Consider the following 21,246-nt stretch of genomic DNA (forward strand, 5'->3'; position numbering starts at 1 on the left):
CTCAATAAATGTAGAAAAAAAATTCCACAAAAATCCAGTCTACAATCCTAATCTCAGGACATTAGGAAGAGAAGTGAACCTCCCCAATGTGGTAAAAGGAATCTATACAAAACCTACAGTTAGCATCATACTTGACAAAGAAAGACTGGATGCTTTTCCCCTTTGAGTGAGAATAAGGTATGGATGTTTGCTCTAACAGCTTCTATTTCAGCACTGTACTAGAAAACCTAGTCAGTACACCAGGCAAGAAAAAGAAATAAAGGCTTCCAAATTGGAAACAAAAAATAAAGCTAACAAGATCAGTGTGTTTATTTTAGAAATACAATAGGGTTATGTATCCTTATACTCTAATGGTCTCAGATCACACATGTGTGAAACGTGTAATGTGTGACCTGGACATTTAGGTTAAGTTTTAAAACTGATGAGTAAGCTCTGTTCTAAGTTTTAATATTATAGCCAGCTACCTCACTGTAAGACAACTGCTTCGCTATGATAAGGAGTGACATAGCCTTTAGTTTATCTATGTTAAAAAAAAAAATGTTAAGACACCCCAAATATTCACCCTGATTATGGATATATGTAAGTTACATAGATGCAATCAGTGGATGCCTGGATCACATAAGGGTTTGACAGGAAGACCAGAGAGATGAAAATCACATAAAAACCCAGGCTTTTGCCCTTTCACAGGGAGTAAGCCAGAGGCAGCTAGTCTCCACTTTGGTCTCTTAAGCTTTCCAAAGGCCCGGCGTGGCTAGAAACTGCCAAAGACAGCCTTGCCTGGCCGCTGCCTACCTTAAACCCTAGCACCAAGGAACCTCCAACAAACACGGCACGGGTTAAGCTTGCATCCTGAGACATCTTGTTAAAGGTAAATGCCTGAAGTGGAATATTTGGATTTTAAATATTGGACTAATATTTCACTGTGATTCTCTGATCTCTAATATCCTGAGGTCTTGCCTGTATGCTGTGACATGACTACCTTGCAATTAACGAAATGAGTTTACGTTGACAAACCTGAGTATTTCTCCGCTTTTTAAAAAATAAAATCCTTACAGGGCAAATTGTATTTCTGTTTACTAAAAAAGAAAAAAACCAAACCCACTGCTGTCAAGTTGATGCCAACTCATAGCAACACTATACGACAGAGTAGACCTGCCCCACAGGGTTTCCAAAGGAGCGTCTGGTGGATTAGAACTGCTGACCTTTTGGTTAGCAGCTGACCGCTTAACCACAATGATTTAGGAGATAACACTGGAGTCATTATTCCCTGTCCTAGAATGTGACCCAGCAGGAGCTGGACTCACGAGGACCCACAAGGACTCACAAGGACACATCAACTGGGCCTTGAGGCATAAAAACAATAGCCAGGACAATCTTGGAAAACATCTTTTAGGGAAACTTTCTAAACAACAGAAACCCTGGTGGCGTAGTGGTTAAGTGCTACGGCTGCTAACCAAAAGGTTGGCAGCTCGAATCCACCTGATGCTCCTTGGAAACCGCATGGGGCAGTTCTACTCTGCCCTATAGAGTCACTATGAGTCAGAATCGACTTGATGGCAGTGGGTTTGGTTTGGTTTTTTTCACACAAAAAAGTCATAAACAGATCACAAAAGACTTTCTACCCTTGTATTTTTCTATTAGCATTTAGTGAATAGCAAGATTTGTTGGACCAATGAAGACCCTCCTAACTGTGCTTACTGAAACCTGTACCAATGATTATTAAGAAAGACAATTCAAAACGTAGAATCATGTTGATTTAGCAGTTTTTCACCAATCAGTGAAAAGGTGAAGCTTTCAGTGGTTTTGCCCATTTGTAGTGTTAATACATACTGATGATTCGTCCTCAGACTTGGGCAGGCATGGCTCGAGCAGCATGCCTGTCTGTTTTCCCACTTTTGTCTACTCTGTAATATTCATTGAATTCGGGCAGACATGGTTGTGGCAACATGCTTGTCCATTTCCTACCGGTGCCTCTTTGAACATATGCTGAATAAAACCTTTCTTTTCTTGACGGCACTCGGTTTTTTGTTTTTTGCTTTATTAAACTTTGTGATGTTTTTACCCTGGAACAGTCACTAGCAGTGAACCATTAGAAATTGAAATTTAAAATGCCATTTACAATAGAATAAAAATATGAAGGCTATGAAAAAAATCTGACAAAAGATGCACAAAATATACATAGTGAGAACTACAAAACACTGCCTAGGTAAATTAAAAAAAAAAAACACCCCCCCAGAATGGAGAAGTGAACTCTGTTCACGGATCAGAAGATTTAATATTGCTAAGGTATCAATTCTTTCCAAATTAATCCACAGATTAAACCCAATCTCAATCAAAATACCAGAAGGCTTTTTGGTGAAAATTAAGAAGTTGGCTCTAAAACTCATATGGAAATATAAAAGACCTAGAATAACCAAAACAACTTTGAAGAAGACGAGTTGTAACTTGGAAGACTTACACTACCTGACATCAAGAAATTTTATAAAGCTACTGTAATCAAAAAAAAAAAAAAAAAATTTTTTTTTTCAAGTGTGCTATTGGTGTCAGTGTAGACAGATCAATGGAACTGAATACAGAATACGGAAGTAGACCCACACATATGTGATCTAGTGGTTTTCAACAGTGGACAAAAGATAGTCTTTTTGACAAATGGTACTGGAATAGCAGGATATACACACACACACACAAAATAACTTTAATCCATAAATTGTACCCTGTACAAAAATTAATCCAAAATGGGCCATGGACCTAAATGTAAAACCAAAAACTATATAACTTCTAGAGGAAAACACAGGAGAAAATCTTTGTTACCTTGGGTTAAGCAAAGATTTCTTAGATACAACACCAGCAGCATGATCCAAAAAGGGAAAAAATTGATAAATTGGATTTCATCATAGTTAGGGCTTATAATCTTTGAAAGACACTGGTAAGAGGATGAAAAGACAAACACCAGACTGAGACAAAATATTCGCTCATCACATATCTGGCAAAAGACTAGAATTCAGATTATATAAAATACTCTCAAAACTCAAAAATGAGAAAACAGAGAACCTAATTACAAAATGGACAAAAGATTTGAACAGATACTTTACCAGAGAAGATACTCAGATAGCAAACAACCACATGAAATTATGCTTGACATTGTTGGTAAGAAAGAAAACACAAATTAAAGCCGTAATGCAATAACACTGTACACCAATTAGATTGCAAATTTAAAAACATTGACCTTACTAAAAGTTGGTGAGAATGTGGCAACTGGAACATTCATATACTGCTCTTGGGAATATAAAATGGTACAACCAGTTTGAAAAACAATTTGGAAAGGTCTTTAAAAGTTAATCACGTATCTACCATATTATCCTGCCAACCCACTCCTAAGCATTTACCAAAGAGAAATAAAAGCAAATCCCCAAAGATTTGAATACAATGTTCATAACAGTTTTATGTATAATAGCCCCCAAACTAAAAATAAACCAAATATCCATCAACAAGTGAATGGATAGCCAAAGTGTGGCATAACAACATGGATAGATCTCCAAATAATTATGCTGACAGAAAGCAGATCAGCGGTTGCCTAGGAATGGGCGAAGGTGTAAAAGGGTTACAGGAAAGAACTACAAAGAGGAAATTTTTTTTGTTTTAATGAATATATTCATTATCTTAATTGAGGAGATGACTTCACATATGTCAAGACCTATCAAATTTCACAATTTCAGTAACACTGGTTTAAAAACAAAAACTCATGGGTGTTTTTCAAAATAGAAATATACAATTTGAAGAAGGATAAAATGACTAGGTAATAATTCATAAAACCTAAGTTCTAGTTAAAGAAGAGCAAAGTTACTTTGAGTATGAATATCAGTGTTTCTGAATCTCTACCCTACTAAAGGCAGAGAATATCAATTGACTCTCCCCTTTCCATGTCCACACCTCCTGAAAATTTAAAACTTAAATAATAAAGGGGAAATGCTTCTTTAATTCCTAGCAATAATAATCCAAAGTACTATAACTGCATATAATTTTAGTTACTGTTATTTTGTAGATGCTTAATTTTATTCCATTTATAAGGGTAAATAGCATTTCTGTAAAAATGGGTGACAATGACAGGTTCATCCATTACCTTTAGCTGGATATCCTGGAGTAAGTGGGTCACCAGCACCATTCAAATTTAACACATTCCCTCTCTGAGCTCCAGTTCCAGGAAGGTTCCATCCTTCAGGGTATGACTCTACCCCAGGGGCAGTATAGTCAGCTGGATCTGAGTACAAGATGATTCCTATAGCTCCTGCTAACATGGCATTTTTAACCTGCAGGGGCAATGTACAATCCATAATACATAAAAAGCAAATGATTGGCTTATTCATTTAAGAAAAAATTCATTTAGTGTTTTAAGGAAATGGACACACTGCTTTTTCTTATGCCATTAAATTCTCTTTGCCTTGAATCCAATTTCCCTCTTGGTAATACCTAACAAGCTCCCATTTTTTCTACACAACTCTACTCAAGTATTACCTTGCCTATGAAACATTCCTATTATCCCCAAAATGCAAAATTAATGTCCCCCTTCTTTGTACTGCTTCTATATTTTATATATATTTCTATTATGGAATAGGTTATATAATTTTCAAGTATTTTTAAAATGTCTGGTTGACTAACTAGATTGAGGGTTTTTTTTTTGAGAACAGGGACCATGTCTTACTTACTTTTAGCCACCCACTCTGCAAAATCTGCAACATGATAGAGTAGATATCAACAAATATTTGTGGAACTAAACTGACTGAAAATTCTATGCAAAACAGCTTAGTTTAATGTGCAAAAAACTACCCACAGTGTTCTTGTAAACATACCTTACTACCAAGACTGTCCAAGAACAGGAAAATCTATCCTGTGAGATACTGAATTTTGCATTATCAGAAGAATTTCTGATATTCAGAGAGCACTCTTAAAAAATTAGGGGTAAAATCTGTCACAACCTTTTTTGGAGGGCAATTTAAGGATGCCTATCAATTTTCAAAGACCATACACTATGACTCAGCTAGCTCACTTCTAAGAACCCAGGCTACAAAAATCTTCACACAAATGTACAATTATATAAAGGCAAGCATGTTCACAGAACTATTTGTAGTAGTAACAAATTTTAGATAAACCAAGTATCCATCAACAGGGGACTGAATGAATAAATTGTTTATCAATTCTGTAAAATAATGTAAAGCCATTTAAAATAATGAGGTATCTATTTAATAAACAGTTATATAGAAATCAATATATACCACTCACTATCCTAAATGCTTTCAAATATTAATTAATTAAATCCTAATAATGACTCTATGTGATTGGCGTTATTATCAGATTCCCATTTTATATATGAGGAAACGTTGGCACAGAGAAATTAAGTAACTTGCCCACGTCAAAAATATAGAGAAGACGGATATTCTCTAGAGTAGAATATTAGAATGTATAATAATAGAAATAACAGAATGGAATATTATCCAGGCCAGAACCCAATCAGTACGGATCCTGAATCCTATCCTCTTAACCACTACATTATACAACTTTCAATATTCTAACATGGAAGAATATTCATGAATTATTGCTGGGTAAAAAAAGAAAGTTGCACAATACATACTGTAAGCTACCTTCTTTGTAAAAAATATATATGAAACGGGTATGCAGAGACAGATATATTCATATTTCACAGAATAAGTCTAGAAATATCTATTAAGATGGATTATGACTGGGCAACAAAGCTGGATAAAGCAGAGGAGAACTTCATTTTTTAGTTTATGAACTTGTATTTCCTTCAATAAAACAAAAAAAGTATTACTTTTTTTAATAAAAATAAATAATCCTGTTCTCGATATGGGAAGGAACATAAAAACAGGATTTTCTGTCCAGAAAAACCATAACACGTGCAAGAACAATATTTCCAAAGCAATTTGGAAACCATGATGCAAGCTGATCATTCACATTTATAGGGTATATCCAATTCCCTCCCTCCAGAAAAGCAAATAGCACATTACTTTATTTCCTCTGAAGATTTTCCCATATCTTGCAATCACAATCTTTCCAGTGCAGTTGATGTGCATATCTCTCTCTAGTTTGAAAAAATCTTCGGTACGAGCATAGTTGACATATACCAGATCTCCCTGCAGGGAAAAAAATAAGGAGAAAACCGCACATATTGCTGCTATAATCAGAGAAAACCAAAGAATAAACATGTTCCACAATACTGCATCATCAAAAGTTGTCTTTCCTGGTTTATGCTTAACAAATAGACCCACTGTAATGCTGGAGAAGTCTTTAGGGAATTTTTCAACACCCTTCAAAGTAAAAAAAAAAAGACAAAGCGTAAAATATATTTTAAACAGTGTGTCTGTTCTGAAGAAATTATCAGTGTATACTGAGCCTCAGAATATAGGAAAAAAAAAGCCATTTAAAAAGTTCCAAATATGATAATTTCTAACTATGGCATTTAACAAACTTCTGCGGTGTCATCTATAAGATCAAAAGTCAGATTATGAACAAAGGAAAGAAGTCTGTAAAAACATCAATTGTCCTTATTGAATTCAAGGCATGGTCCGCCGTCTCTGTTACTTCAGAGTGGCGTCCGCTTCCTCAAGGTCTGTTGTTTATTTCTTCTATTTTCTTTTTTCAGGCTTTTGTTTGCTTTTTTTTCTTGTGGGGGGGTCACATCACTGAATCTCAAACTATGGATTAGCAACTATGGGTCACCTAATCCCCCTGGTTTTAGTCTTCTACAGATTTTATATAACAAAGAAAGGTTTAAAGGCTTGAAGAAAAAAATGTCTTTATTTTACCTCTGGTGAGCCTTGTGCTGAGAAAGCATTATATGGTGGTACAATATTTGTAACATTCTCATATCCATCTGGTGTAAGCTCAACATACGATGTTTTGAAAATCTATCAAGAATTGAAACACATCAAGTTGGAAGGAATGATTCCAAATTGTTATTAAAGAATAACTTCAAATTTATCATTATATAATTATCAAATTTAACATTTCCTGCCTCTCTAGGCCTGCTTCTACATTCCCTACCCCTATTAATAATATCTCTAGCTAGCCACCCATACCAGATAAAAAAAAAAAAAAATTTTTTTTTATACCAGATACCTAGGAATAATCCAGAACTCCATCTTCATCTCTTTGTTCCAGTCAATCACTAATCAAGTCCTAACACTGCTTTCTAGCCATTCCGCTTCCTCATTACTGTTAACATCTTAATTCAGAACTTCATTATCCTTTACTTAAACTGTTGCATGAGGACTCCAACTTTGACTCATCGCTCAGTCTAAGTCTAATCTGCAGACTGCCCAATCTATCTAAAATGCCTCTCTAACTATATCCTTTTGCTGCATAGAATTTGTCAATGGTTCCATGGACTGAAGCTGACGTGTAAACTCCTTAGGACAGCATCTAAGGACTTCTACGACCTGTTCCCAAAACTCATCCATAGGTGTTATCTCTTACTTAATATGGCCTACTTTGTATTTTACATTCTAGAAATTGGGAAAATCTTTAAGATCCCCAATAATACTGTTATGCATTAAATTGGGTCCTCTAAAGACGTGTTATCAACTTGGCTAGGCCACGATTCCCAGTATTGTGTGGCTGTTCTCCATTGTGTGATCTCATGTAATTTTCCTATGTGTTGTAAATCTTAATCTCTGCCTGTGGTTAATGAGGCAAGATTAGGCTATACTAAAGAGGATTAGGATGGAATGAAACACTCTTACTCAGGTCACAGCCCTGATCCAAAGGAAAGGGAGTATCCCTGGGGTATGGCCTATACCACCTTTTATCTTAAAGAGAGAAAAGGAGAGAGAAACAAGCAGAGAAGGGGACCTCCTATCACCAAGAAGGAAGTACTGGGAGCAGAACGTTTCCTTTGGACCTGGGTCCCTGCACTGAGAAGCTCCTAGACCAGGGGAAAACTGATGACAAGGACCTTCCCCCAGAATTGACAAAGAGAGAAAGCATTCACCAAGAGCTGGCACCCCAAATTCAGACTTCTAGCCTCTTAGACTGTGAAAGAATAAATTTCTGTTTGTTAAGGCAGCACTAGATAAGTAAGACAAATACTAAACTACTGTATGCCTCCAAACCTTTGCCAATATTTTCTCTTCTGCCTAGAATTCTCTTACCTTGCTTTTTCAGTATCAAACCTTTTAGGAAACATTGACTTCCAGCTGAGCTCGGTGGCCCTTTTTTATATAGAAAAAGAACCCTATTCATACTTACGGGGTAAAGCATTAACCTTACCCATGGAATGTTTTTCGCCCTAGGTTCCTGAGAGATGAATTTAAACCTTTGTAATTTCCCAGACTAATTGAGATACCTTTGTTATCTAAAGAGGACTCTAGACCACACCCAAGGGTTTGTATTAACGTGCAAGGCTGGCCAGGCCAGAAAAACCACTTTATGATACTATCTGATTCTGATGTGGCTGGGCGGAATGAGATTCCATCATGACTACATAATGAGGCCCCAGTAAAGGCTCTAGACACGGAAGCTCCATGGGCTTCCTGGTTACTGAAAGATATCTACGCCTGTGGAAGAGTAGTAAGACCTTTTTGGGACATGGAGGCTCCAGGTTGAGAACTTTCCCAGAATTCACCCTATATGTCTCTTCATCTGTATCCTTTGTATCCTACAATAAAACTGTAATCGTAAGTACGGCACTTTTCGAGTTCTGTGAGTTGTTCAAGCAAATTATCAAACCCAAGGAAGTAGTAGAGCCAGCAGGTCAGAGGTGAGGGAGTTGAGGAGCCCCCGAGCTTATGGTTGGCATCCTGAAGGGTAACAGAAAAACCCCAAATTTGCAGCCGGCAGGTCAGAGGTGAGGGAGTTGAGGAGCCCCCGAGCTTATGGTTGGCATCCTGAAGGGTAACAGAAAAACCCCAAATTTGCAGCCGGCAGATCAGAAGTGTGGGTATTGTGTAACTCCCAAGCTTGTGGCTGGTATCTGAAGTCATGGTTGTATCTGGCAGTTTGCAGGATGGTATCCTTTAACTTATGAAATCAACCTAGCATCAGGTGGTTATGGTTAGAGGAAGAAGTGCTAAATGATCAGCTGCTGTCAGAATTGAACAGAAAAGTGAAAAGTGGCCATTTATAATTTCTATTGATTTTTATCTTTGTGATACTCTTCATAATATGTACCACATGGTATTGAAATGAGTGTTCCAATGTCCACCCCTCCTTAGTTAAGAGAGGGAACCATGTCCTAGTCTTCATTCTGGCCTCAGGACCTAGCACCAAGCCTAACACACTCTAGGGACTAAATCATTGGTTTTCAAGTTATTAACTTAAAAAAAAAAAAAAAGACTTCTATTTTCATATTAGCAAATTATTGTCTTTACTTGACCTTACATTCCCAAAACAAAACCAAATCTGTTGCCATCAAGTCAATTCCAATTCATAGTGACCCCACAGGACACAGCAGAACTGCCTCGGAGGGCTTCCAAGGCTGTAATCTTTATGTAAGCAGACTTCTACGTCTTTCTCCTGCGGAATGGCTGGTAGGGTCAAACCACCGACATTTTGGTTAGCTACTGAGTGCTTAACCACTGTGCAACCACAATAATTCCTACATTCCCATTCACATAAAAATGTGGGACTATAAACCATGAAAAGTATCAACAATGCTACATTACCTCAGTTCCATGTTCATCCACAATTGATATATAGTTGGCATTTGTCTTATTAGGGTAAGATAGGAGAACATCATAGGGAATCAACTTGGCTGAGTCCAGTCCAAATTTCTCCCACTGGGTTTGGATTTTCTTGGCAAGCAGTAAATTTTGTTCTGTTCCTGCCAGGTGGGGGAGCTTTGTAAAAGAACTAAATGAAAACAAAATGCAAGTGAGTTAAAGACTATATTTAGGTGATGTGGCTAAGAGCTATTCTAGATGCACTACTCATCCATTAGACATTAAGTTATCATTTTTATATCAGAGAAATAAGCCCAGATGGGTATGCCAACTTGTAGATATGCCAATATTAAAACTATTTGTGGGCAACTGCAAATTCCACATTATAATGACCCAGAAAAGAACACATTGCATGGTATACGCCTACCACCAGCAGAGGCCTAGGCATGAGGAGACATCCTGGAAGAATGCCATGCCTCTGTACCAGTGCTGCCCCTTCTTACTGCCCAGTGAATAGAGGGTATTTTGTAAAAAGTTCTTAGCGTTTGCCTGAGATCAGCTGGGCACCTCTACATTTAACTTATTTATTTCTACTCTTGCCTTTACCACACTATAAACAGTAGTTTATCTCATTGAGGTCAGCACCCCTAGTACTTGGTTGGAGTCCCCAGTGGTGCAGTAGTTAAAAACCTGGCTGCTAATCCAAAGGTCAGCACTTGGAATCCATCATCTGTTCCTTGAAAACCCTATGGGCGAGTTCTACTCTGTCCTATAAGGTCACTATGAGTCGAAATAGACTTGACAGCAAGGGATTTTTTTGGTTAGTGCTTAGTTCAGAAGCCCTGGTGGTGCACTGGTTAAGTGCTCAGCTGCTAACCCCAAAAGGTCAACAGTTTGAACCCACCAACTGCATCTTGGAAGATAGATGTGGCAATCTGCTTCCGTAAAGATTAAACCAAAAAAACCAAACCCATTGCATTGGAAACTCTATGGGTCAGTTCTACTCTATCCTATGAGTCAGAGTCAACTGCACTACAGCAACAGGTTTGATTTGGTTTTAGTGCTTGGTTCATGCCTGCTACCCAGGAAGTATACAACACAGGTTTATTAAATTGAGTTTGGGCAATGTTCTCTTGTTTCTGGGTGTAAATGAGTTGCAGCATTTATGTGACCTCACAAACATAGTTCTTAATGAGATTAATTTTGCTTGTGGTAAATAATATTTAAAAACACTTTCCTAGCCCCTTCTCCATCAATAGAGCAATAATACCTTTGTAAACTGGTTTCTCATTTACACAGAGAACCACCAAACAAAGATACGGAAATAAAGGAAAATTGGCACTTATAGAAAACTAACTACAGTATAGGCTGGGCACTTTATCAATTTCACTGGGATTAGTCATTTAATCCTCACATCCCTGTTCATGAGGAGCCTGTACACAGATCAAGAGGCAGTTGTTCGAATAGAATGAGTGGACACTGCATGGTTTAAAGTCAGCAAAGTTGTGCGTCAGGATTTTATCCTTTCACCGTATCTATTGAATCTGTATGCTGGGCAAATAATCTCAGAAGCTAGACTCTATGAAGAACAGGGTATCGAGACTGGAGAAAAATGCATTAACCACCTGCGATATGCAGATGACAACCTTGCTTGCTGAAAGTGAAGAGGACTTGAAGCACTTACTAATGAAGATCAAAGAACACATCCTTCAGTATGGATTACACCTCAACAGAAAGAAAACAAAAATCCTCCCAACTGGACCAATGACCAACATCATGATAAATGGAGAAAAGACTGAAGTTGTCAAGGATTTCATTCTACTTGGATCCACAATCAACAGCTGTGGAAGCAGCAGTCAAGAAATCAAAGGACGCATTGCACTGGGGAAATCTGCTGAAAGAGAACTCTTTATGGTGTTGACAAGCAAAGATGTCACCTAGAAGACTAAGGTGCACCTGACCCAAGCTATGGTGTTTTCAATCCCCTCATATGCATGCAAAAGCTGGACAATGAATAAGGAAGAACGAAGAAGAATTGATGCCTTTGAAATGTAGTACTGGTAAAGAATACTGAATATCCCATGGACTGCCAAAAGAATAAACAAATCTGTCTTAGAAGAAGTACAACCAGAATGCTCCTGAGAAGGGAAAATAGTGAGACTTTGTCTCACTCACTTTGGACATGTTTTCAGGAGGGATCCCTCCCTCAAGAAGGACATCATGCTTGGTAAAGTAGAGGGTCAGCAAAAAAGAGGAAGACCCTCAATGAGATGGATTGACACAGTGGCTGCAACAATGGTCTCAATCACAACAATGATCATGAGGATGGTGCAGAACCAGGCAGCGTTTCATTCTGTTGAATGTAGGGTCGCTATGGGTTGGAAGCCACTCAACAACACCTAACAACAATAACACCCCGTCTCCCATTGTCTCTATTTTGCAAATGAGGAAGATGAGAGAGTAGGTAAATAATTTGTTCAAAATTTCATAGCTAATAAATGCTGGGGGTAGAATCTTAACTTTTGTCTGCTCTTTAGAAACAGTGATATTTCAAAATCACTCATTTGATCATATTACTCACCTGCTTCAAATCCTTCCACAGCTCCCTATACCTGCATTACAAACTCCATACTGCAACATAGCATATAAGGCCCTTGTAGATCCAGTCCTACCTGCCTACTTTCCAGCTTCGTTTTTCCACTACTGTCCTTATAAACTTCTCCACTGTATGTCACTTGGTATACTACTTTTCTGCTGAAATGACCATGCTCTGTCATGCCTTTGCACACAGTCTTCTCTCAGACATAAATATTGTCCAATCTACCTGAGACTCCCTCCATCACCGTTTCTAGCCACCCCTCTGCTCACCTGCAAATCGTTCTATTAATCATGCATTAGGACTCCATGCATTTTCTCCTCTGTGAAGCTTTCCCTCTGTAAGTCATTAAATGAAAACTGCAGATTACAGATGTTTAATATCTTATATTTGTAAAACAATAAAAAGTACAAATGTGCATATAGATGAAGTTATTTTATATGCCTAAAAAAAGAGTGAGGCTGGGGATGTTCAATTTTGACTTTTGACATGTTCTTATTGCTTAATTTTCTACAACGAACATACACTGTTCTTTTAATCAGTAAAAATATATATATATATATTTCCTGAAATTAAGATGGAGGATTAAGTGTGAAGTTTTGCCTCCCATCCTTTGGAGAAACCACTGAAATAAAATGTGGAAGTGTAAAAAGAATTAACAGGGTACAGTATCCTTTATAATTAAATTTCTCCTCCTGGTCCCTCTATGGCAGTTATAGCTCCAGGTATCATATGCTGATGAAGTAATGTTTAGTAGAAACAAAAGCAAATATTCCCTCTTTTTGTGTGTGTGTGTGTGTGTGTGTGTGTGTGTGTTAAATCAGAGGAAAGCTTTTTGGAGAAAATGTCAGCTAAATTTTCTTCCCCTTTCATTAGTCATAATAGGGTCATATACCCCTTCTAAAACTAATCATTGCCAGAGGGAATGTAATTGTCACAATTGCCGTATAGAAGGAAGGTAACCTTTACTGAACACATGGCCTCCTGGAGCATGGTGAACACTCAAAGGTGAGGTTCTACCAATAAAGAAGAAAGTGGCTGGGGAGAAATCCTAATCATGGCCACTCCATTAATCCCTTTAACATAATCTTCAGCCCCACCATTCCCTCCTAAAGTCTTCCACTGTGCACAATAAACCCTCAGATCTATAATTAATTTTTCTATATCCTAAGCTCCTTCTCTGACTGCTTGCTTGACCTCTTTGCCTTCACTGAAAACTGATTTTGTCTGGGGACAACTGCCTCACTTGCAAGCTGCTCAGTTCCCATGCCTGACATAATCTCAGGGCCAAAAGGTCAGTTAGGTGTCTTCCTTTTTCTTCTTTCAAAAATAAGAGAATCAGTATTGTTAAGATGTTATTTCTCTCTGCTATAGACTCAGTACAATCCTAATTAAAATTCCAGTAGGATGTTTTTCGTAGGAATTGAGAAGTTGATTCTAAAATTTATTTGGAAATACAATTTATAATAGCCAAGGCAAATTTTTTTTTTAAAGAACACATTTAGAGTATTAACCCTGCCTGATTTTCAAGCTTACTATAAAACTACAATAAGCAAGATAGTGTGGTTGAGATAGGTATAGATCAAGGGAAGGAAATATAAAATACAGAAATAAACCACACATTTACATGATCAAGTGGTTTTTGACAAAGGTACCAAGGCAATTAAATGGGGAAAGACAAGTTTTTTTCAATAAATGTTGCAGGAATAGCTGAATATTTGCATTTTAAAAATATTGACCCTTACCTCATACCACATACATAAATTAACATGAAATGAATCATTAATGAAAAATGTGCAAGCTACAGTATGATATTTCTAAAAGAAAATGTAAAAGAAAACTCTTCACCATCTCTGGTAGGCAAAGTTAGGACAAAAAGAGTACGAATTATAAGACAAAACATGGGTGAACTGGACCTCACCAAAACAAAAAATTTCTGCCCTTCAAAAATTCCAGTAAGGAAATGAAAAGGCTAGCCGCAGAAAAGGAGAAAACATTCACAATACTTATGTCTAACAAAGGACTTGCATGCAGGATATAAAGAACTCCTAAAACTCAATAATAAAACAAAACAAAACCATTTAAAAAAAAGCAAAAGATTTGAACAGAGATTTTATAAAAGATATATAAATGTCCAGTAAGCATGTGAGAAGATGTTAACATCATTAGTGGTCAGGAATATGCAAATTAAAACCACAAGGAGATAACACCACAGAGGCCTTGTTAGAACAGTTAAAATTGAAACAACTAAGATACTAACAGTTGGCCAGCATGCCGAACAACTGCAGCAGTTACACGTATGTGATAGATGGAAATGTAAAACGTACAATCACTTTGGAAAACCATCATTTTCTTAAAAGCTTAATCATATACTTATCACCACCCAGCTGTGCCAAAAGAAATGAAAGACATATGTCTACCCAACATATGCCCATGTAAACGTATGTTCATAGCAGCTTTATTTACACTAGCCCAAACTAGAAAACAAAAACCAAACAAATGTCCATCAACTATACATTATTGTACAGGTAGTCCCAGACTTAGGACCTATTCAAGTTAGGATGATCTGCACTTACTACCAACCTTTTTTTTTTTTTTTTGTACATTTTATCGTTAGTAATATGTACTACGGAAACGCTGGTGGCCTGGTGGTTAAGTGCTACAGCTGCTAACCAAAGGGTCGGCAGTTCAAATCCACCAGGCACTCCTTGGAAACTCTATGGGGCAGTTCTACTCTGTCCTGTAGGGTTGCTGAGTGGAAATCGACTCCATGGCACTGGGGTTTGGTTTGGGTTTTTTTGGTGTACGTACTACATACAAAGCTGCAGCTCATAATTTGCTGATGTAATCATTCTTCCATGTTCACTTGCAGATGTTCAAGGATCGGATTTTACAAAGACACTAATAATAAAAGGCAATAATAATGAAAACTAAAAAAAAAAAAAAAAGAAGAGGTATTTGTCTTACATCAGAACTGACTGACGACAGAGTAATCAGAAGGGAACCCCGTCGGAAGTCAGGGACTACCTGCATATGAATACAACAGAATACTACTTAGCTATAAAAGTAACAAACTACTGATAAATGCAAGAATCTGGATGAACCTCTAAATCAAATTGCTATGTTGAGTGAAAGAAGTCAGACACAAAAGTGTGCATAATGTATGATTAGTTTATATAAAATTCTAGAATTACAAGTGTCTAGTCAGAAACCCTGGTAGCATAGCAGTTAAGAGCTAGGGCTGCTAACCAAAAGGTCAGCAGTTGGAATCTACCAGGCGCTCCTTGGAAACCGTATGGGGCAGTTCTGCTCTGTCCTATAGGGTTGCTATGAGGTGGAATCGACCCTACGACAGCAGCTTAGTGACAAAATAAATCAGTGGTTGCCTAAGGCCAAAGGTGAAGGGAGGGACAGATTGCAAAGGTTATCCTGGAAATTTTCCTCATCTTGTAGAGGTGGTTTGTTCAGTGTATACATTTGTCAAAACTCCCAATTTGTAGGCTTTTATATGTAAATTATACTTCAATAAAGCTGATTTAAAAAAAACGATCTCCACGTGAAAGAGTCTGAACACAAATACATGCTACTGCCTTCAAGAAGTTCATAATCATTCCCCCATTGTCACAGTTTTTCACACTTAAGGACTGGTAAGTTTACACTGATCCTTTTTGCTTTCATTTTGTCCTATTTGCAAACATTCACATTTGCAAGATTGGGTAGTAAAAGTTTAACTAAGAACAGATAGAGTCTCATCTGTAGTCTTCTAAAACCCTGGGTTAATTAGCATCAAACTCTGCCTGATAGAGTATGAAGAACCAAATTGCTGATTAAACCAAAGCTTGAGGAACAAAGACATTCAGTTGCAGTCCAATGTTTCAAGGAATTGAAACACCTCTTAATAAGTCAATCAGTTACGTTTTCTCTAGCATTCAAACTGAGATCACCCTGAGACTGGTTTAAAGAGACATTTTAAACTACCATAAACTAATTAATAATATATAATTTCACAAAATGATTGCCCACATAATATAACTATTGTTAATAACACACTTCATTCTATAATATTTTAAACAATTTATTTTTTAAGATCAAATACGCAAAACAAACTTACCGAAGGAATGATTTAATGTTTTCAGCTTTCATTTCAGATACCAGTTCCTTCCATATACTTTGATTACTTTGATGATAGCTCGGGGAAGTGGCTGTTTCTTGGAGAGGCTTATTAATAAACCAGGCTGGGGGAAAACACAAATGCACAATAAATAACTTTTGACTTCTATAAAAATCAGAAGCCAAAATATAGCCCTTACATGGTTAGCTTTAAAAAAAAAAAAAAAGTTTATATTAAATGCAGAAAACCTTTTAATTCTGATGGTAAAGTAATTTTGGGTTGGGTAAAACAAGTTATATTTAAAGAATGTTCTTTAATTTTTTTCATGTTATGCATGGAAGCACAACCCCTTCCTCCCTTTTCCTTTTCCCCTGGGTATAGTAACAAAGCGCCTGACACACAAAAATCATCCCACAAATATTTATTTTAATAAATGACAAGGGATGAACAGTCTTTGAGTGTTGTCCATGCTGGCTCAAAGTTCTGACTCAACGTTGCTTGGAAACGAAACCAGCTTTTTCATTCCAGCGGATAACGAGGGCTATAAGCTGTCTTTCCAATAGCCCGTAACAGTAGTCTGCACTCAATGAAGACTGAACAAACTTGAATTTCAGTCACACTGATTATTAGTAAGGTCAAAACACATTCCATTCGGACTCTAGTTTGGCTGAAGTTCTGGGAGATCGCCATAAGGAGCTCACGTGGCCCAGGCAAGCCCCGCGCACAGCCCGCGCCCTTCGGGCTCCCGGCGGGGCTCGGCTCTAGCGGAGCAGCTTGGAGCTTCACGCCGAGAAGGAGAAGCGAGAAGCGGCAGCAGAGAGAAGCGCGAGCCCGAGAGTCGGGGGAAGGGTTTTGAACACTTACCCGCCACAAATCCCACCAAGAAAGATGCCAGAGCTGCAGCCAAGCACAGCCAGAGGTACACACGGCCCCGGGACTTCGCCATGGCTTCTTCAGGACTCAGCTTGAGGCGCCGGCTGCCACTGCAAGCCTCGAGACTGCGAAGGAACAAAAAGAGCGCGTCCAGGGACGCGGGAGAGCCCAGGTTGCCGCGGGGCTGACCTCCGCCCCGGGGCCACCACAAAGCCCGCCTCCGCCCTCCCTACCTGTCCCGGGCGCAGCGAAAACCTCCGTCGTCCCTTTGGACCCTTGAGGGGAGAGAGAAAGCCTAGCAGGGGAGGGGACGTGTGCTTCCTGTTTACAGGCAGCTTCCAATTTCTTGCCCCTGCAATAACCCCGGTGAAGTTGGCGGCGGGGGCTGCTGGAGCTGCTGAGAATGTCCCTAATGGTGTCCCAAAGAACTTTCCTTATCATGCTTTTTGCCACTCCCATCCCAGGAATTGCCAATTTTTGGCTGTCAAGTGCGTTTAAACACTGCCTTTAACCTTTTAAGATGATTATTGAAAAGCCCAAACCAAACCCTCAGCTGTGGAGTACATTCGGATTTATACCGACCCTATAGGACAGACTAGAACTGCCCCATAGAGTTTACAAGGAGCAGCTGATGGATTCCAACTGCTGACCTTTTGGTTAGCAGCCGAATGCTTAACCACTGCCCCTACTAGGGCTCCCTGATGATTGATTAATTATACTGCTGCCAAATTCTCTGTCCTTGTTTCTACCTGGTCGAATGGAAAATATTTCTGGCCCTGCCTACTCCAGCATGACACACTAGTTCCTCAACCATGCGACAACATCAAAGCTAATTGGATTGAGTTCTTTTTTCCCTTATCTAAGAAGTCTCTTCTGTAACTCACAGTCTCTTCTCTAACTGGATCTAATACCTACCTCACTAGGAAGTTGTAGCTTAAATTAAGATTAACCCTTGAAAGTGCCTTGCACCATTACTGACAGTTTCTCAGCAAATGTCATCCCCTCTGACTGCAACACTTATTACACTTATATAGCATCTTTCTTTAAAATTGATTAGGAAGACCACAGGCACTGTGAAAGGAACTATGAGGGAGAATAGAAGCACTAAGCATGTTATTAGGCCAATCGACTGGGATGTCGCATGAAACCATGACCCTAAACCTCCAAATCAAGGAACCAGATTCCATGAGTTGTTTGGTTGTTCATAAGCAGCCTCAGCAGTTACTCTTTTTGTTTTTTGGTTGTAAAGTTACCGTAAATATATCTTTCTGGAGCTGTGGAGCCTGGGGCTGGATAAACTCCTGAACTATTGTTCTGAAATAATCTTTAAACCTTAAACGAAAATATCCCCTGAAGTCTTAAAATCAAACAATAGTTGAGCTTAACTAGTAAAGAATGTCTGCCTTGGGCATTATGCTCTTTTAAGATTTATTTATATAAACTGGAATTAACAACAGCAACTCAGAAGATTAGGAACCTTAGGGAGAGGCAGTGAGTTTATGTTAATGAAGAGAAACAACTCAGAAAAGGAGGATGAGAATGCTTCTACAACTCAAAGAATGCAATCAATGTCACTGAGTTGCACATGTAGAAACTGGAATTGGTGTTATATTTTTCCTGTGTATATTCTCAACAATAAGAACAAAAATAATTGTTAAAAAATTTGATCAGAAAGTTTACACACTGGTGAGCCTTGTCAGTAGAACTCCTTCATCCGCTCATCTTACCTCAGAGAATCATGTTAGCCGTTCATGTGGTGCCTCAGATCCAACCCAAAGCAAGATGTCCGCTTAGTGGACTCTGAAGGGAATGGTACCAACAGGGTTATGCCCACAAGCTTCACTGCATTGTCTGGGGCCCCAATGACCTTAAATAAGGCACCTTTTTTTACTCCCAACAAGTTGCCAAAAGGAGTCTAATTTATTTTTCCTGGACAGCAGTTGGTGGTGGATATACCTGGTGGTTTTCCCCCTGAAACATTTGTAGGAGCTTCAGTAGTTAATTTTCAACCAAATATCTTTAGTGAACTACTTGATTTCAAAATGTTTGTATGTCGTTAAAACCCCAGCTAACTTCAACTCTTTCAGTTCCCTAGCCTTCTTTGACAGTCAACTCATATCTCCCACCTTTTCTATTTTAGAGATGAGTATCTTTGAGTTTTTGAAAAGATATAATTTTCATAACAAAATAAACCCCCCCCACAACAGCAGCAGCAGTATATACAGCAAAACTAGAATGAAGTTATTCAAACAGGTACAGTAGCCAATGAATTAACTATACTCCTCAAACATGGTTTAAAAAATACTTCCCTACGTGTTTTGGTTATCTAGTGCTGCTATAACAGAAATACCAGAAGTGGATGGCTTTAACAAAGAGAAATTTATTTCTTCACAATAAAGTAGGCTAAAAGTCCAAATGTGGGGCATCAGCTCCAGAGGAAGTCTCTCTCTCCCTCTCTCTGTCGGCCTTCTCATCAATCTTCCCCTGGACTAGGAGCTTCTCTGGGAAGGTATGGTATGAGGTCACCCCTCTCTGGTAGTTTCCCTTTCCTTTTATCTCTTGAGAGATAAAAGGTGGTGCAGGCCACACCCCAGGGAAACTCCCTTTGCATTGGTTCAGGGATGTGACCTGGTAAGGGTGTTACAATCCCACACTAATCCTCTTTAACATAAAATTACAATCAAAAAATGGAGGACAACCACAGAATACTGGGAATCATGACCTAACCAAGTTGATACGCACATTTTTCAGGGGACACAATTCAATCCATGATGCTAGGGCACCCAGAATTATTTTTGTGTGCTGTATTATTAAAGTCCAGGATATTGGGGGTTTTAATAACTATTTAGTTTCCACTTTGCAGTCAGATGATGAGACTTCTCTATGCCACAAACAATATCTAAATGTTATTTGTGTTTGAATATACACAAATGGGTTTACACATATACATTTTGAGGATTTATTATGTTATTTGTTAATTTTGAGACTCTTGGTTTCACCTATCTCCTACTGGTGGGCCCATTTACTATTGTTTACATATCTCTTAAAAGGCAAATCAAAATTATCTCTAGAAAGAAGCTAAGTTGGAGAAGATAGAAACTAATGGTTAAAGTGACTTATTGAACTGTTTGTGAAATTTGTTTTCTCTCACCCCCATTCCCACTTTTATACTAATTTAAGCTTGACAAATAGAACAAACCAGTATACTATTTAGTAAACTTGCCAACTTGATTTATTTTCCAAATTAAAATTAGGTTATTGATTCAATCAACATTTTTTGAGTCTATAGCATGCCAGACATTGGGCAAAACTCTGATGACATGGTCCTTCCTTTATGAAGCTTGCAATACAATGGGAAGATGGATTCTGAATAAGTAACTAACTCAATGTAAAGAGCGACAAGAAGGAGTATTACCTCATGTGTGGACATTGTCGCTGCCTCAGTAGACGGCATCTGCAGTCTGCATTTTGACAGTCCATTGTAAAAAAATCCAGCCAGCTGGTTCAGCAAGTCTTTCGCCTTATGTTAATACAGATCCTGCAAACAGTTGGAAACCCATCTTAATTGAGGTTTTAACAGAAGACTGTTATCACAAATAAACCAAACAAAAAACCAAATCTCTTGCCATTGAGTCAATTCCGACAAATAGTGACCCCATAGGACAAAGTAGAATTGCCCCATAGGGTTTCCAAGGAGTGACTGGTGGCTTTGAACTGCTGACCAGCAGCCAAGTTCTTAACCACTGTGCCAAATAGTTTCTAATTATGAGCATTTTGACTAATCTTTGCATCTTGTAATGCACACTTAACAAAACAACGTTGCCGACTTATGTACAACCCCTTTCAATCCTTCTTCACTGCTAAAAGGGGTATAAGAAAATTTACCATTAGAAAATCAGTCTCACAGTGACACTACATGGCACATTTAACTGTCCCATTATTCAAAGAGATCCTAACATGGCACAAATCACCGTATTCTCCATTCATTAAATTTA

General features: G+C 38.2%; 1 protein-coding gene across 3 annotated transcripts in view; it reads right to left on the bottom strand.

Moving 5' to 3' along the window:
• Positions 1–17,649, bottom strand: part of NAALAD2 (N-acetylated alpha-linked acidic dipeptidase 2) — a 49,765-nt gene extending 32,116 nt beyond the window's left edge. For 2 of the 3 annotated variants that reach the window (XM_049889565.1, XM_049889567.1), the window contains exons 1-7: positions 17,485–17,648; positions 17,243–17,376; positions 16,379–16,502; positions 9,675–9,861; positions 6,819–6,920; positions 6,021–6,146; positions 4,121–4,307 (exon numbers count right to left, since the gene is read on the bottom strand). In XM_049889565.1, the coding sequence (XP_049745522.1) occupies positions 4,121–4,307; positions 6,021–6,146; positions 6,819–6,920; positions 9,675–9,861; positions 16,379–16,502; positions 17,243–17,324 (808 nt within the window). In that variant the 5' untranslated portion in view covers positions 17,325–17,376; positions 17,485–17,648. Of the gene's footprint in view, positions 1–4,120; positions 4,308–6,020; positions 6,147–6,818; positions 6,921–9,674; positions 9,862–16,378; positions 16,503–17,242; positions 17,377–17,484 lie in introns of all 3 variants that reach the window. The other variant, XM_049889566.1, reaches the window with a different exon arrangement.
• Positions 17,650–21,246: the final 3,597 nt, after the last annotated feature.

The sequence above is a fragment of the Elephas maximus genome, chromosome 7 (genome assembly GCF_024166365.1).
Source record: "Elephas maximus indicus isolate mEleMax1 chromosome 7, mEleMax1 primary haplotype, whole genome shotgun sequence".
NCBI classification, from domain to species: domain Eukaryota; kingdom Metazoa; phylum Chordata; class Mammalia; order Proboscidea; family Elephantidae; genus Elephas; species Elephas maximus.